This window comes from Abramis brama (genome assembly GCF_963993115.1).
Source record: "Abramis brama genome assembly, chromosome: 20".
Classification (NCBI taxonomy): Eukaryota; Metazoa; Chordata; class Actinopteri; order Cypriniformes; family Leuciscidae; genus Abramis; species Abramis brama.
Window position 1 is genome coordinate 30,707,153 of NC_139982.1, and position 18,928 is coordinate 30,726,080.

The 18,928-nt window shown below is 36.8% G+C and overlaps 1 protein-coding gene across 1 annotated transcript in view; it reads left to right on the plus strand.

Moving 5' to 3' along the window:
* Positions 1–18,928, plus strand: part of kcnq1.2 (potassium voltage-gated channel, KQT-like subfamily, member 1.2) — a gene marked incomplete at its 5' end in the record, with an annotated part of 148,552 nt that overhangs the window by 11,311 nt on the left and 118,313 nt on the right. The window contains 7 exons of the mRNA XM_084095240.1: positions 5,443–5,533; positions 6,860–6,986; positions 7,816–7,894; positions 8,005–8,101; positions 9,622–9,762; positions 16,996–17,106; positions 18,087–18,182. Coding sequence (XP_083951366.1) covers positions 5,443–5,533; positions 6,860–6,986; positions 7,816–7,894; positions 8,005–8,101; positions 9,622–9,762; positions 16,996–17,106; positions 18,087–18,182 — 742 coding nt within the window. The remainder of the gene's footprint in view (positions 1–5,442; positions 5,534–6,859; positions 6,987–7,815; positions 7,895–8,004; positions 8,102–9,621; positions 9,763–16,995; positions 17,107–18,086; positions 18,183–18,928) is intronic.

Genomic DNA, 18,928 nt, shown 5'->3' on the forward strand with positions numbered 1-18,928 from the left:
AACGAAACCCTATAGAGCCATATAGAAGAAACGAAACCCTATAGAGTCATATAGAAAAACGAAACCCCATAGAGCCATATAGAAGAAACGAAACCCCATAGAGCCATATAGAAGAACGAAACCCCATAGAGCCATATAGAAGGAACGAAACCCCATAGAGCCATATAGAAGAACGAAACCCCATAGAGCCATATAGAAGAACGAAACCCCATAGAGCCATATAGAAGAAACGAAACCCCATAGAGCCATATAGAAGAAACGAAACCCCATAGAGCCATATAGAAGAAACGAAACCCCATAGAGCCATATAGAAGAACGAAACCCCATAGAGCCATATAGAAGAAACGAAACCCCATAGAGCCATATAGAAGAACGAAACCCCATAGAGCCATATAGAAGAAACGAAACCCCACAGAGCCATATAGAAGAAACGAAACCCCACAGAGCCATATAGAAGAACAAAACCCCACAGAGCCATATAGAAGAAACAAAACCCCACAGAGCCATATAGAAGAACGAAACCCCACAGAGCCATATAGAAGAAACGAAACCCCATAGAGCCATATAGAAGAACGAAACCCCATAGAGCCATATAGAAGAACGAAACCCCATAGAACGAAACCCTATAAAGCCATATAGAAGAAACGAAACCCTATAGAGCCATATAGAAGAACGAAACCCCATAGAGCCATATAGAAGAACGAAACCCTATAGCCATATAGAAGAACGAAACCCTATAGAGCCATATAGAAAGACAAAACCCTATAGAGTCATATAGAAGAACGAAACCCTATAGAGCCATATAGAAGAACGAAACCCTATAGAGCCATATAGAAAGACAAAACCCTATAGAGCCATATAGAAGAACGAAACCCCACAGAGCCATATAGAAGAAACGAAACCCCACAGAGCCATATAGAAGAAACGAAACCCCACAGAGCCATATAGAAGAACGAAACCCCACAGAGCCATATAGAAGAAGCGAAACCCCACAGAGCCATATAGAAGAACGAAACCCCATAGAACGAAACCCTATAAAGCCATATAGAAGAAACGAAACCCTATAGAGCCATATAGAAGAACGAAACCCTATAGAGCCATATAGAAAGACAAAACCCTATAGAGTCATATAGAAGAACGAAACCCTATAGAGCCATATAGAAGAACGAAACCCTATAGAGCCATATAGAAAGACAAAACCCTATAGAGCCATATAGAAGAACGAAACCCCACAGAGCCATATAGAAGAAACGAAACCCCACAGAGCCATATAGAAGAAACGAAACCCCACAGAGCCATATAGAAGAACGAAACCCCACAGAGCCATATAGAAGAAGCGAAACCCCACAGAGCCATATAGAAGAACGAAACCCCATAGAACGAAACCCTATAAAGCCATATAGAAGAACGAAACCCTATAGAGCCATATAGAAGAACGAAACCCTATAGCCATATAGAAGAACGAAACCCTATAGAGCCATATAGAAAGACAAAACCCTATAGAGTCATATAGAAGAACGAAACCCTATAGAGCCATATAGAAGAACGAAACCCTATAGAGCCATATAGAAAGACAAAACCCTATAGAGCCATATAGAAGAACGAAACCCCACAGAGCCATATAGAAGAACGAAACCCTATAGAGCCATATAGAAAGACAAAACCCTATAGAGTCATATAGAAGAACGAAACCCTATAGAGCCATATAGAAGAACGAAACCCTATAGAGCCATATAGAAGAACGAAACCCCATAGAGCCATATAGAAGAACGAAACCCTATAGAGCCATATAGAAGAACGAAACCCCACAGAGCCATATAGAAGAACGAAACCCTATAGAGCCATATAGAAGAACGAAACCCTATAGAGCCATATAGAAGAACGAAACCCCACAGAGCCATATAGAAGAACGAAACCCTATAGAGCCATATAGAAAGACAAAACCCTATAGAGTCATATAGAAGAACGAAACCCCACAGAGCCATATAGAAGAACGAAACCCTATAGAGCCATATAGAAGAACGAAACCCTATAGAGCCATATAGAAGAACGAAACCCCACAGAGCCATATAGAAGAACGAAACCCTATAGAGCCATATAGAAAGACAAAACCCTATAGAGCCATATAGAAGAACGAAACCCCACAGAGCCATATAGAAGAACGAAACCCTATAGAGCCATATAGAAGAACGAAACCCCACAGAGCCATATAGAAGAACGAAACCCTATAGAGCCATATAGAAAGACAAAACCCTATAGAGTCATATAGAAGAACGAAACCCTATAGAGCCATATAGAAGAACGAAACCCTATAGAGTCATATAGAAGAACGAAACCCTATAGAGCCATATAGAAGAAACGAAACCCTATAGAGCCATATAGAAAGACAAAACCCTATAGAGCCATATAGAAGAAACGAAACCCCACAGAGCCATATAGAAGAACGAAACCCCATAGAACGAAACCCTATAAAGCCATATAGAAGAAACGAAACCCTATAGAGCCATATAGAAGAACGAAACCCTATAGAGCCATATAGAAGAACGAAACCCTATAGCCATATAGAAAGACAAAACCCTATAGAGTCATATAGAAGAACGAAACCCTATAGAGCCATATAGAAGAACGAAACCCTATAGAGTCATATAGAAGAACGAAACCCTATAGAGCCATATAGAAGAAACGAAACCCTATAGAGCCATATAGAAAGACAAAACCCTATAGAGCCATATAGAAGAAACGAAACCCCACAGAGCCATATAGAAGAACGAAACCCCATAGAACGAAACCCTATAAAGCCATATAGAAGAAACGAAACCCTATAGAGCCATATAGAAGAACGAAACCCTATAGAGCCATATAGAAGAACGAAACCCTATAGCCATATAGAAGAACGAAACCCTATAGAGCCATATAGAAAGACAAAACCCTATAGAGTCATATAGAAGAACGAAACCCTATAGAGTCATAAAGAAGAACGAAACCCTATAGAGCCATATAGAGCAGAACTGTCACGGCAAGGTTGAGTGCAAAAAGGTATGAGGACTCAAGTGCAGAAATAATTAATATTTATTACAAAAGAAACACTAAACACAAAACAAAACCCACGAGGGGGAAAACATAACTTAATAAATACAAAGCCAAAACAGAACATAAACTTTCAAGAGGATCACGGGGAAACAGGAACATAAGACAACGTACCGACACAGACTGCAAACAAGAGGGGACTTATAAGGGTAAACTAATCAGGAGGGAACAGGTGGATGAACTCAAACAATAATCAGATAACAAGGGGGAGGGATCAGACAATGACACGAGCACATGGCCCAACATAACAAAACACCCATGTGTAGCACAAGACAGGACAGGCATGTGACATTACCCCCTCCATACGGAGCGGCTACCAGACGCTCCATAAGACCAGGGCGGGACGGGAGGGACAGACCAGGGCGGGACGGGAGGGACAGACCAGGGCGGGAATGTCAGTTCATCTAACAGCCAGGGTGGAGACTTTCCCTCGGGCGGCCAGGGCGGAGACTTTCCCTCGGGCGGCCAGGGCGGAGACTTTCCCTCGGGCGGCCAGGGCGGAGACTTTCCCTCGGGCGGCCAGGGCGGAGACTCTCCCTCGGGCGGCCAGGGCGGAGACTCTCCCTCGGGCGGCCAGGGCGGAGACTCTCCTTCGGGCGGCCAGGGCGGAGACTCTCCCTCGGGCGGCCAGGGCGGAGACTCTCCTTCGGGCGGCCAGGGCGGAGCGGACTGTTCATCGGGCGGCCAGGGCGGAGACTCTCCTTCGGGCGGCTCAGGAACTGCAACAGACACCACCGGCTCAGGAACAGACACCACCGGCTTTTGGAGCCTGTCTCGTGTGGCCAGTCGATGAATTGCAGTTTAAGTCACTTCCGTGTCGGATTCAAGAGAGAGATCCCTATAAAATAGAATAAATAAAAAAATCTGAATCTTATAGACCAGACCCACAGATCTGAATGTTTTGGTGTCTAACCAAGAAGAGCAGAGCATCTATAAGATCCAGACCCGCAGCTCAGGTGTCTCTCCAGTCAGATGTTGCTCATGTGATTTGACTGTGGTTTGTGTGCATCACGTTCAGGGGTCCACCATCTGGTGTTCTGCATCAGTGCGTGACCCTCAGTCAAAACACACTCGAGTCGAGCCGCTCCGAACACACCAGGTCAGCATACATCTGGACGTGACGCAAGTCCCGAACTTCTTTGCTGCTTTATCTTTTGTATTACACGTGACATTTTGATCTCGGACTGCTGTGTGAGTCACATTGTGTGTTTGTCTTTTGGAGTTAGACGGAGAGTGTGTTTGAAGGAAATGTGTGTTTATGCAAGTGTAATCTCTCATGTGGTTAAACTCTCTCCCATCTGTCCAGTGTGTGTGTGTGTGTGGGAATCCTTTTGAGTGTTTTGAGGATCTTCTTACACACACTAACAATATTCTAGATTAAGAAACGGCGTTCAAAACTATGACTAGTCTGTGGGTTTTGAACGACTAGATTATTCTGTGTTAACAGTGTCCTGTATAATGAGCCTGGCTGTGTTTTGCTGGTGTGTTTTTCAACAGTTTGGACTATTTTTAGCTTTATTTGTTAGCACATGTACTGTAGCAGTGCAATAAAGAGGATGAATTTAAAAACTTTTGCAAAAAGTGGCACATGCAATAAAGGGGAATAAAGAACAAGATGATAATGGGTGGAGTTAAAGACAAATAAGTGCAAGTAAATTTTATTTATACATCACTTTTCAGAATTGACATTGTTTCACAGCAACTTTATAGAGAAATATTGCTGGATTAATGTCTAAATGACATTAAGTCCTCATTGTGCAGTTCAATTAAGACAATTATCTTACTATATTTGTCTGTCTCAATTTGCATACGATCAGTTTTCAATGTTATGCAAGATTGCAGCTAACGTCTCAAATCATACTGTGTTAAAAATAAAGTGTGTCCATATAATATTTCTTGTGCATTTTTTTTAAAAGTGTGCAGCTTTTGGCTAATGTTACCCACAAGCCCTTGCATTAGAGGAGGAGTTTATGACGGTACTCTTTTGACATTTCCAGTGGCAAAGAATGCAGTTTTTTATTGAAGTTATATTGAAAACTGTATATTAAAGTAATTAATTTAGTTAGATGCTAATGCAAATAGTATGAGACAAAAGGTTCTTTAATATTGCATTGACAAGGTAGTTTGTTACAATCCCAGCATACTGACCAGTGCATACTTTTATTATTTGCATGTGAATTGAGGTAAGCAGGGATCATAATGTCAAAACCATTTCAGAGTATCTTAAAAATCGACCTGGAGCAATTTCGATGGGGATCAGATAGTGATGTGGTTTTGAATACTTTGTTGAAATCATTAAATGGAAAGAGATACACACGTGTGTAACGGCAGATCTCTCCTACTATATGTCCACAGGTTTCTCATGGTCCTAGTGTGTCTGATATTCAGTGTCCTGTCCACCATCGAGCAGTATGCAGACTTCGCCTCAGGATTGCTCTTCTGGATGGTGAGTGTTTCACTAGATATCGTCAATTCTTTCATTCTTTTGTTGTTCTGCAAGTGACATTTCCAGTAAGCGAATGCAGTAACGTTTACTCCCACTGGATGGCAATGTCATATCTCAGTTGAGTTGATGTTGAGTTCATGGAGAGGGCTTGAAGGCTTGTTTTCCCAGGACCACATTAAACATAAGTGATTTAGCAGTTTGTATTTCTGTCAGCACACCCACACCTGTAGACACCTGCAGTGGGGCGGATCCCAGAGAAAACCCCGAGGCTTTGAACACCGTACAGACACACTTCATCAAACCAGCATTTAATGCATGTTTAATTGCCCTGCCTCGATGACAGATTTTAGTGAGAGACATGAGTGAGTGAGTGAGTGTGTGTCTATTTATTCTGTGTGTGAGATAATCCCCAAAGATCCCTTTGAAATAGAGAGTTTTTGGCTCCAATCAAAAGTCAGAGATCTCACTATGAACTAAAACATTCATTTTAATAGCTCTGGCAGCCAATCCCATTCTCAATCACTACTGACTCATTTGTGCCTGTTTTTATTACTAGTATTAAAAGTATATTAGTAGAAAAGTTTATCCCTAAATGAGACACATCTGAGAACTCCATTATGTCTCCAGCTAAGACAACTATTATTTTATTTTATTTTATTTTATTTTATTTTATTTTATTTTATTTTATTTTATTTTATTTTATTTTATTTTATTTTATTTTATTTTATTTTATTTTATTTTATCTTATTTTATTTTATTTTATTATTTATTTAAAAAAAAAAAATATATTTTTTATTTTATTTGTATTTATTTATTTTTTACTTTTTTTAAACTTTATTTATTTTATTTTATTTAAAAAAAGAAATTATTACAATTTTTACATTTATTTTATTTTATTTTATTTTATTTTATTTTATTTTATTTTATTTTAGTTTATTTTAGTTTATTTTATTTTAGTTTATTTGAGTTTTTATTACTCCAAAATGAATTTTAGTAGAAAGGCAAAGTTGTCCCATAAATTAGACTTAACTAAGAACTCCATTATGTCTCCTGAGCTATAAAAAACAACAACACCTGCGCAATGAAATAATCTCTGAATATTTTTGTGAATAGGCTTGCATGCAGTGTGTATGTTCCTGCCAGTAGACTAGTTATTGTTAGCACTCGTTTGACGTGTGTAAGCAAACTGCAGTCAGGCCACCCAGAAACCCCTGAGTCTATCAGGGTCAAACTATTATCAGAGGTCAGAGCCCCATCTGGGACATTGTGTAGACACACATATACGGTAATCATGCAAAGGTCCACCTGTTTCTGTCTGCTTTGCAGGAGATCGTGCTGGTGGTGTTTTTCGGGACAGAGTACGTGGTCCGGCTGTGGTCGGCCGGCTGTCGGAGCAAATATGTGGGCATTAAAGGACGTCTGCGGTTCGTCAGGAAGCCCATCTCCATTATAGGTGGATGTTACCTAGAGTCGAATACTGGCACACTGCGTACTACAGTAGATATGATATACTGCATACTGATTTTAAAAATAGCATGTGAAGCCGAACGTTATGTTGTTGTCACATGACCCCACTACATTGTACATTCTTACCTGTATTGGCTGCCATGTTTTTAATCCGATTCTTTTTGAAACATCTGCAATTTTGACAGTCCAATCAAATAAGAAACCAAGAAAAATATGAAAACATTTTTATTTTACTTTTATTACTTAAGGTTCATTCCTCACACTGGAAATTTATCTCAATTTTTATTTATTTTTTCATTTTATTTTAATTTTAAAGATTTTTTTTTGTTATATGTCCTGTTATATGACCATTTATTTTACTATCAGTGAGATACTATAATGTTTTTTTATATTTATTTTCATAAAAAAAAAATTAAATTGTTTTTGTGTTTTTTTATTATTTTTATTTTTAGTTATTTTTATGCTTCAAGTTAAACTAAATGAAAATGCGAAATGCTTCCTTGGCTGAAATAGCTGAAATAAAATACGTTTTCATATTATATTCCAAGTAACAAATTTTTTTTTTTTTTATGGATTTAGTTTATATATTTTAATTACCCGGAGTTTTATTATTTTATATTTTAAAAATGTATATATTTTTAAAAGATAAAAAAAATAAAATAAAAATTCTGATTTAGTTTTTCTTTAACCATAATGTCATTTTTTTTCCGTTCACTGAAAAAAGAAAAGAAAAGCCGTTTATCTTTACTGAGATTATTCATAATTTCAGAAAGTTCTGTGTATGAATTTGACCTCTTCTTGTGCTCATGACACAGATCTGATAGTGGTCGTCGCTTCTGTCGTGGTTCTGAGCGTCGGGTCCAATGGGCAAGTGTTTGCCACGTCCGCAATCAGGTACAGAAATATCATCATACACATGTTTGATCAGAAGAACATCCAGCTGAGATCAGACTTCACTGATGTTTGTTGTAGTGTGTTGATTAATGCTCTGTGTTTACTTGTAGAGGGATCCGTTTCCTTCAGATATTGCGTATGTTGCATGTGGACCGTCAGGGTGGAACATGGAGGCTTCTGGGATCAGTGGTTTTTATTCATCGACAGGTACGCTTGGTTTGCGCCATGACCGTAATTCTGGCGTTAATACTTTACAGTGCAATGAAACCCACTGATTTCATCAAACCGAGTTAATCAGCACACGTCTGGCGTAACCAACCTCAGATTTTCCCTCCAAATATGGCCTCAGGAATTCACATCACAATAATCTAAGCTCCCGTTTCACTCATCTTAGGCTTTACACTTTAAATCCAACACGCTCACATTTTCTCAATCATTTCACCGTTGACGCACGTCTCATGAAAGGGCTGAAGTTCTCAGTGGATCAGGCATGATTAGGCTAATTCATCCAGCTCCCCGTGCGCCTTCACATGCAGTTTTGCCTTTTAAGGTCAGGTGCTTTTACACTCATGGCGTACGCCACGTCATCTACTCCAAACGAGAGAGTAAATGAGCAAACACCATACACTGTGCATCACACAAAATAAAACTAAACTGTGTTTTTATTAGTCATGAATATAGTATATATTGCACTAAAAAGTAGCAAAAAATCTATAAAATTTTTATCAGGTATTGATCCGTATTGCAAAAAAAAGTGTGTGTGTATATATATATATATATATATATATATATATATATATATATATATATATATATATATATATATATAAAGTGATAGGAAAAAGCTTCACCATTTATTCAAATATTATAAAAAATTTGTTAACGATTTTATAAGAATTTTGCATTGTTGTGCTTTGAGTCAATTGTTTTATTTGTGATAATAACACAATGAAACATGTTAAATTGTGCGACATAATTTTTGGCCAGGCTGTCATACAAAGAAATTATGAACGCATGCAAAAACATGAGAGAACCAACAAAATATTAATAACTGATTACGTTGTAGTCGATGTATGCTTTTCTCTGTGAGCTTTTTGTTTTTATATGCATTTTTTGCCAAAACAATTTCAGATAAATACCTTAACCAAGTTTATTGTGTTATTTTTCCTTCATATTTAAAATATTTAAAAGATACAAAATATTTTCCACATATTTTGATTGTTTAATCAAACTTTTTGGGTCATAGAAAACAATTACCTACACTATATATATATATATATATATATATATATATATATATATATATATATATATATATATATATATATATAATGTATGTACATGTACATCCAAATTTCAACATGCTATGCTGTACATCTAAAACTATTAACTTTACTTTTCATTAATTTAATAAATATTAAACAGTCATTAATTTTACATTACATTTTTTTTTAATATATATTATTATTTTTCCCCCCATTTTTTCGTTTTTATTAATTGCATGCAGTTTATGTGGCATCATGTTAATTTAGAGATTACATTGATCATATTTTTAACAAAGATGAATGGTGACCAGTAACTTCTAAGATCTTAGAACGTTCCTAAAATGTTCAAGCAATGCTAAATATTTATTTACATTATTTATATAAACGTTTTAACCTAAAGTCTTGATGTTGGAAATAGGTTCATCTATGTTATTTATTAACTGTCTTTCGGCCCCGGTTCAGGAGCTGATCACCACGCTGTACATCGGCTTCCTGGGTCTGATCTTCTCCTCATATTTTGTGTATCTGGCGGAGAAGGACGCGGTAGACGAGGAAGGGAAGACGGATTTCTCCAGCTACGCTGATGCTCTGTGGTGGGGCGTGGTGAGTTCATTCTTCTTCATCAGAGAGTGGAGTTACAGGAGTTGACAAGCGGAGATAAGACCAGGGCCAGTTGCATAAACACAGTCATATTGTGTCTTAAGAATTAGTCAGGGGTGTGTTTCCCGAAAGCATCGTTAGCCTGTGGTTAGAAGCAGTTTCTAGTTTGCATGACATGGACTCAGTATATCCTTATCTTGAGCAAAATATTCAAGCTGACATTCAGTGCAATCTATATATTTTATTTAGAATACATACAAATGTCATTTACATCTTTTAGTTTGTCAAGAGCGTAGTTTTTGAAGAGTGCGCATTTGCGTACGTAAGAACGAGCCTATGATTGAATCTGGAAATAAAGCAAAATAACAGAGAAAAAAAGATCGACCAGCAAGATCGTCTTACTTTTCGGATTTAAATGAGACCAATCTACCTTTTTATGTAAATGACTTTAAAAAGTTATGACCAGACTTGAAGAACAAAATTAGATGTCTAACTTGTAAGACTAGTCTGAGCAGTTTATGCAATTGTCCACAGATTAGACTATTTTCAATACTAAGAAAGCCTTGTTTGTCAAGGTAGTTGGTCGGCACATGATACAAGACCATAACATCAATCATTGTAGTTGTCTTCCATTTATCATTTGAGTAATTTGTGTTTTTTATTAAAATCTAGAAACCGTCTTGCCCTCTGGAGATCTGGCATTATCTGTCTAATCTGCAGTTCATTTCATCATGACGTTCCTTGTCTGTAGAACAGAAGCGCTTTAGGAAGATCCTAGTAGATAACATCTCTTTTCAAGGTTGAATGTATCTCAGATATTTGTATTACATTTTCCCGCTTTCTCCACCATCTTTCATGATAAATGACACACACTCTTAACCCTCTGGTGTTTTGTTTTTTTAAAGATTTTTTTACTTCATTGGAATGTTATGAAACTTAGTAAAGGTTTTGGCACTTGCTGTGTGAACACACACACACACACACACACACAAAAAAAAATCATGGACATGATTGGAAAAGGTTAAACGTTCCTGAAAAAATATAGTCACATTTGTATTGTTCATGGTCAAAAATTAGTGCATTGGAAACGAATGGGAGACGAATTTCCTCTAGTGGAAGCGTTTGGTACTGCGCCCAAACAAAATCTGACTGAAAGCTAATTTTTTGAGATATCAACCTCAAATTTAGAACACAGCTTGTTTAGATTAGGCTTGATTTTTCTCACAATTTTGGAGTAAAACGTGTTTTTGAAAAATATATATTTCATACTGTGCATTTTCCATAACAATAAATGTATAACTGTATAACTTTTTCCAAGTTCGCTCAAAAGTGCTTTTCCATGCTCAGAAAGTGAATAAATGGATTATAACTATTGCATAAATATAATTTAGTACCATAAAATCCTCTAAAAATACAAAATATTAAATAAAAAACATAAAATATAGTACAATCATTTAATTGAAATTAAAAATCTGTCGTTTTTGACCGTCACGTGAGCAGCACCAGAGGGTTAAAATTAAGGTTCTGTATTGGCATTGATGGCTTTCCATTCCTCGAAAGGTTCTTTTATAGTGGAAATAAGTTCTTTAGATCATTCAAATGATCTTACACTAAAGAAAAAATGGTTCTTCTAATCTATAGCAATGCGAAAACCCCCTTTAGTGCCTTAGATTTTTCTTAGAAAGCGTAATTATTCTACCTGTTGGATTCATATCAGGTGTGTACCTTAAAAATCGGGAGTTCCCTAGGTTTTGAGCCTCAGTTTGGATTGGTTATAGGTGTAATATGTCAATGTTAGATGAACAGTAATGTCTCAAACAGCTTATATTTTGAGTTTCGGGGTCTTGCTTTGGGATGGTGAGAATGTTTATACCCACAACAGAAACTTGAGGCTCTAAAATGCCTGTGATTTTTCTTTGTTGTGTCACATTGCAAACCACACAAGAAAAGAGGGTCATAAAACATCCAGCTCCAAATCAACCCACTCGAAAGGCCATTGGACTCGCTCCTGGATGAAGTTTCCAGTGCAGTTAATTAAAAAGCTGAATTTAGTGTGAACCGTAATGAGAAACCAATCGGACGCCTGTGCGGGGAATCTGAGAGCTACAAAAGCTCGGGCCAATGTACCTTTCACCTCTCGCTCAAAGAGCTTTCTCCTGCACCGTAAAGTGTCGGATCCGTTAATTAAAGCTTTAATTGCAGAGGCTGTACCTCTCCGTGAAGAGGGTCAGAAAGTGTATGGCCACCCGTTGGCCCTCGAGTCGTGGACAAAAGCAGTTGTTTGTATGGAGGAGGAGGCATTGAGAAACCCTCGATGGGGGTCGTCTCGCTTTTGTCTACAAAACTTTAGATTGAAGGGAGGAATTACGGATGGTGTCGACTTGAACTTGGAAAAGAAAATTGTTATATCTACACTCTTATAAAGAAAGGTTCTATATGGAACCTTAAAGGGTTCCGTCAGGATCTTCATATATGCAGCCTTTTAGAGGTTCCAATCATTTTATGGATTTAGTTTTGATTAATTCATTTAGTTTTAATTAATTTTTCATTGTAATTAAGTGTCGTAAATTAAACAGCTGGTAAACATAGTTTATCACTAGAAGAAAAAACACACCATTAAACAAGAAAGTATTATGCAATAATTTAAGACTTTTCGATTTATATAAAAACGACGTGCTTTATTTACATATTAACTTTTGTCTCAGGTGTTTCTCCTTAAGGCGAGACACGGCAGGCAAAAACATTGATTTTTCATGCAGTGGTCAGTTTTGAGATTTTGGGCAAATTTACTCCTTCAATATGTGCTCTTTCAAGCTGCTATAAAGAAAACGTTGAAAATATACATTCAGATGTTTATTTTATTACATTTTGTTTACTTGCGGCTGTAAGTTTCTCCCGAATTTACCAGGAAGTTATCATTCCAGCGCGACACGCCGAGCTCCGTCTGTTCACTGAAGTCTGTCGTGACCGGGATCGCTGTAAAGCTCCGAGTCTCCTGCACAACGCTATGTAACCTAAATATGGGCATTTTATTTCTATCAGTAACCAATCGTGAATGTCTAAAGGGGGATTTAAAGCTAATGACGATTTGTCATTTAGAGCTATTTAAATCTTTACTCTCCATTTTCTCAAAATGAGTTTTTTGTCATTCTCCAGTACAAACATCTCAGCCTATGTACACCTAACTTTCCAGTTATACACTTAGCAGTATTCTGAAGATATTTTCAGAGGGATTTGTTAATAAATCATTCCTGGCCTGATTTATGTGAAATTTGAATAAAAAAAATATGGCGAAAATCGAAAATTTTCATCTTGTGTGTAAACAAAATGAAAAAAGAATTTTGCACCTGGCTTTATCATATGTTCAGATCTATCTACCGAAAATATATGCAAAATTGTGCATATTTAATGAGAGAATGCCTAATTTGCATAATTAAACATACAAATTTCTAAAACTTGTAATACATTTTTTTTATATACTTGTGTAAGTAATCAACTGAGGAAGTTTCATGGTGATATCTATTATTTTAAAATTTTACTCTATTTACCTGTAGTGTCTCACCTTAAAGAAAAAACAACAGAGACTAATGAGTTAATAATTAATTACCATACAGTATGAGTATAGTGCTGTAAAATTAATGTGCATAGCATGTTGAGAACAAATTTGAGCAGTGTTTGAGATCTCTTCTGAAACTCTAGAGGAGATTACTGTGAACTTTTCATCAGGAGAAATGCAAGCGTTTCTCTTACTCCATCTTAAGAGAAACAATCAAGACATTAAAGAGATCTTATTCATGTGTGTGTGTGTGTGTGTGTGTTTTTGGTAACACTGCATATTGATGGTCCCTTTTGAACATTCGTTGAATTTTTTTATCGTAAGTGGTTGCACACAATTGATTTTAGCTACATTTAAACAAATGCATTAAGTTGAACTAAAATTGATTAAGTTCAACTTAATGCATTTGTTTAAATGTAGCTAAAATCAATTGTGTGCAACCACTTACGATACATTTTTTTATTAAATTCAACGAATCATTTTTTTTACTTTACATGTCAACTTATTCTAACCCTAACCCTACCAGTCTACTAATACTCTACTAATACTCTGCTAATACTCTACTGATACTCTAATGAGAGTTAGTTGACATGTAGGTGCAATGTTACTTCTAGTCAACAGAATGTGTTAAAGGGACCGTCAAAATAAAGTGAAACCGTTTTTATTTTTTTTACGGGACAGAAGGGGAGCCGTTTGGTTCCTCGTCTGTGTTTTTGTTTTCTGGAGTTGCAGGTGCGGACCACAGCTGGCGCGACACATCCAGAGCCGTGTGATGAAGCCACATGAATCATAACCGCTCCTCGCTAACTTAACAAAGCTGCTGCTGTTTCCCCTGGCCTCTCGGTTCTTTTAAGAAAGGAGACGATGCATAATGAAAGTATTCAAATGTTTTTTGTATTTTACGAAAAAGTTTGGAGAAGCCTAAAAGATGTAGTTTAACAACTTTAGATTAGCAGACACACTTTACTATACTAAGTATCTAAAGTCTAACACTTTACAATAAGGTTCCGTTTAACATTAGTTAACTTCAGGACTTGACATTAACACCCGGCAAATGTGTGTGTATTTCAGCAGTGGTGTTTAACGCAGTCACTCCTACTAGCAACGTTGGTGGGTTAATTTTAGATGTAATACTGTATATACATTTTTCAATTGTGGTCTTATAGGGGCTGTTTACACCAGGCCACTTCATGTGTTTTCTGATAGCTATAAGCTAAAAGCCCAGGTGTAAATGCCCCCCGAAACGCATTCGAGACGGATTTAAACCCGATCGCTCAAACCACTTCAGGAGGAGGTCTGAGACGCTTTCCAGACGAAACTGGACAAGTGTAAATGCATCTGGTTGATGAAACCACATATGTACATTTTACTCCTCCCAACAATGCTAAAAAATAAAGGTGTGAGAGTGTGTTATAGGCTATATGTCATGTTATAGCCAGATATGATCCCCGCAGACGAGCAGCAGAGCATCGATTCATCAAGCAAACACTCAAACTATCACAAATCAAAGTGAGAGTAAGTCGCAGACGCTTAACACACAATCATCTGCATTAAAACAATCATCAGTCAACAATCGACACACAATCATCTGCATTAAAACAAAACTAAGTGCAATTTAGTGTTGTCAAAAATATAGATTTTTTTATTTTTTTTATGCATATTGATACTGAAAAATCTGAAACGCTTCCAATACTCATTTCCCGCAGAATAGATACACGATACCAGCAGCTCTTTCTCTCTCTCCGACAGCGAGGTTCATTTGCTCCGGATCAGTATTGTTGCGGTTACAGGGCTTACATTTCGCCATGGGATTGCGTGTATTGTGCATAATTTTACCCATTCCCGCAGATTTTGTGCTCACATTGCAAGTGCGCGCACATAAAGCCACCTCTCAGGACTAATTTGAGTTATTTTCGCTGCTTATTGCGCTTAAACATTCAAATACACACAATGTCAAAATGCCGGTCTTGGCGAGTCTTCACGTAAACACAGTCAGTTTTGTTTTAAGTGAACGTAAACCGTTGAGAAAGAAAACGCATGTGTAACAGTATAATGGATCAGTGCGTCAGCTCTTAAAGTGACAGTGACCTAATAAACCTGATAAATTATGAGATAATATTAAAAATATCTATATGGCAGTTTCTCCTCATGGTATTGATGTAAAAATTGTGGCCAGTGAAAATGCTGAGTGGCTTGTAACTTTGAAAAACCATGAGCCATTTATTAATCTTAGATAATGTTAATTTCTGCATTTACTAATACTTTATTCAAATCAAGTGTTGTATCTGTTGTATCTGTATCTGACATGAACTAACAACGAATATCAACTAATATTGATTAACAATGAGCAATACATTTGTTGCAGTATGCTAATGGGACCTTGTGTTAAAGTATTACCATCTTCTTTAATGCATGAGATTAGTTTTGTATATGAATATAAATTGTAAATAGATAAAATGTGTCCAAACTTGCGTATTTACAACTATAAAACGGATATATTTGGTTCTAGATGGTAATTGGTTAATACGGCATTCCTCTCACTCTGAAATATACACAATATGCTAGTAGCTATATTTCTAAAGTTGCTCTTAAGAAACCATATATCTTGATTTGAAAAAGAAGAAGAGCAGTGTGCAGATAAATTTAGCAAGATTAAAGACAAGACGGGGGAAAAAACTAGAGCTGTAATCGCAGCCCACACACACGCAAACACACACACACACACACTCAGATGTTAGCTTTGGTTTTGCCACACACGTTGAACATCGACTGAACTCTGTGACTCAATAACTCGGCGTGAATTGGTTGGTTGGAGAATATTAGGGGTCCCGAAGTCTCACACAAACACACACTTGAGTCCCGGTCACTGTGGACTCCCTCTTGCCGTGGCCTTTGTGGTCTTTTGGATGTTCAGTGGTGGGATTAAACTCTCTCGCCACCCAGAGCACTTGTATGACGCCTCGTCCTACTTTAGCTCTTTTTGTCCGTCTTGAATGGAAAGACTGCAAACACACCTCGTCACCAGAAAGCCCTCTTGAACGGACTGCGCTTTCACGCGCTGCTACAGGCGTGTTTGTTTTCCTGCGTCGGCTGAAACCCGGCGTTTTGTGCAGGATTAGGGGAAAAACGAACCGAGCGTGAACTTCAACAGACGCCTTAGAAAATACTCAGATATTCTTAAATGTGTCACGTCTGATGTTTCCACTGACCCTTTTTTTTATGTGATGTGTATTTGGTGTTTCCAAAATGTAAATAAACCGTATTGTGTAGACATAATGTCTGGTCAAGATAGACATAAAAACTTTGGTAGAAAACTAATGTTTTTTGCCCATGCTAAACTAGCCACCAGGGGTTTGTAGTTTCCAGAATATTGTAATTTGGTTGCCAGGATGTTCTGTGTGTGTTTTTTATCCCATTTCTTTATGGTTGCTAAGTTTTTTAATGAGTTGCTATAGTATTATAGGAGCTTGGGTTTAACAGGGCATTTCTATGCAGTTGCAGAAGCATTCAAAGTGAATTTTTAGTGAATTTCAAGTTGTTCTGAATGTGGTTGTATAGTATGCTATAGTTGCTGGGGTGTTTTCCTACTGTCTCGTCTTTGTTGTTTTGTCCATTTTAGTACATCTTAGCAAACATCATTAAAGCTGATGAATGTGAATCCCAAACTGTTTTCCTCTTAGGTTACGGTGACTACGATAGGCTACGGAGACAAAGTCCCTCAGACGTGGATTGGGAAGGTCATCGCCTCCTGCTTTAGCGTGTTTGCGATCTCCTTCTTTGCTCTGCCTGCGGTAAACACACTGACTGCTCTCTTTCTCTTTTTTACACACACACACACACACACACACATTCACACACATTCTCCGAGCTTGTCTGGTGCCCCGGGGCAGTGTTTTCCTATGGAGGCCCTCCAGTAATGGGGTCTGGGGTTAATGTGGTCCATTTAAGAGTGATAGGGCCTCCAGGGGCCTCAGGGGCCCGCGGTCCTCATGTTACACATTATATAACATGCATCTGCAACATTAGAAGCGAACACAACTATGGCATTAAAAAACATTATTTGTATATATAATAAATTAATATAACATTATGTAAATATAAATTATATAATTTTAAATTAATATATAATCAGAAAATAAATTATATAATAATTCAATAATAAATTAATACAAATATAATTATATATATATATATATATATATATACATACATTAATGTAAAATAAATTAATATAAAATTCTGTAGTTATAATAAAGCATAAATTATATATAATTTTAAATAAATATATAATCAATACAATTAATAATAAAATAAATTCTATAATAATTCTATAATACTGCTTCTATAATAAATTCTATAATAAATTCATAAAAATATAAATGTTATAAATATAATATTATATATATATATTTATATATATATAATTTTACATTAATATATTATCAATAAATCAATAATACAATAAATTATGTAATACTTCTATAAAAATTCATAAAACTATAAATAATATATTTATACAATATACAACATATACAATACACTAATATAAAAAAACGTCAAACTGTATATAATTTTAATAAATTCTAATTGGTGTAAAACTCTATCAACATCATTCACAACATCATTCATGAATATCACATATAATTGTGCTTTTATTTTGTAACCATACTATGGTAATGTTTAATTTTTCCATTTTTATGGCAAGTTTATCCATTTATTTAATTTCTTTTGTAATAGCCAATTATATTAACTTATTTTCCTCTGTGTGCAGGGCATTCTGGGATCGGGCTTTGCTCTTAAAGTCCAGCAGAAACAGAGACAGAAGCATTTTAACCGGCAGATTCCCGCCGCAGCCTCTCTCATACAGGTGACAAACCACTTCTCATTCAACGCTCACAACACGTTCAGTGATCATTTCTCTCCGAATAAACTTTATAAAACGGTTAGTTCCCGTCCTTGATTCTGATTGGTCAATAGCTGTGTTTTATTCACGATAAATGTATTCACGACCGCTTCACCCAACGGTTCTATGTATCCCTACACAACACCCCTAGCAACCACTCTTAGCAACGTAAACACATGTTTGATCTCATTGATATTGTTCATTGAAGCTTATAGAGTATTGTTAGAAATCGAGTAAGCGAGTGTACCTGCGTTTACAGTAGATTTACAATAGCATTTTCCTTCAGGTGTGAATATCCGCTGCGATATCTTGTCCTTTTAACAATTAAGGGGTTTTCCGTGTCCTAGTCATTTGACAGTTGCGTCTTCCTTCTCCGTGTTCACAAGTTTGAGTCCTTTCAATGTAAAAGTCTTCTCTACTGACTGACTCACTCATGAAGACAGTCTTTGCCGTCATCAAATAATGTATGTAACTTCTATTGCTGTTCACGACCAGGGACTATTTTTTCCAGCGGAAGGAATGCTTTTAGTGATTTTACTTCATGAAAGTTGCGTAGATACATATTTTTCGGATTTAATATTTGTAATGTGTGGTAACCATTTCATAAAAGCAATAAGGTACTCGAGGCTAGTGCTGTATCGTGAATAAGTCACGGCTCACTCCGCTTCGAGTCGTGCCTAACAACGCCCTTCAGCCGTGACTTATTCACG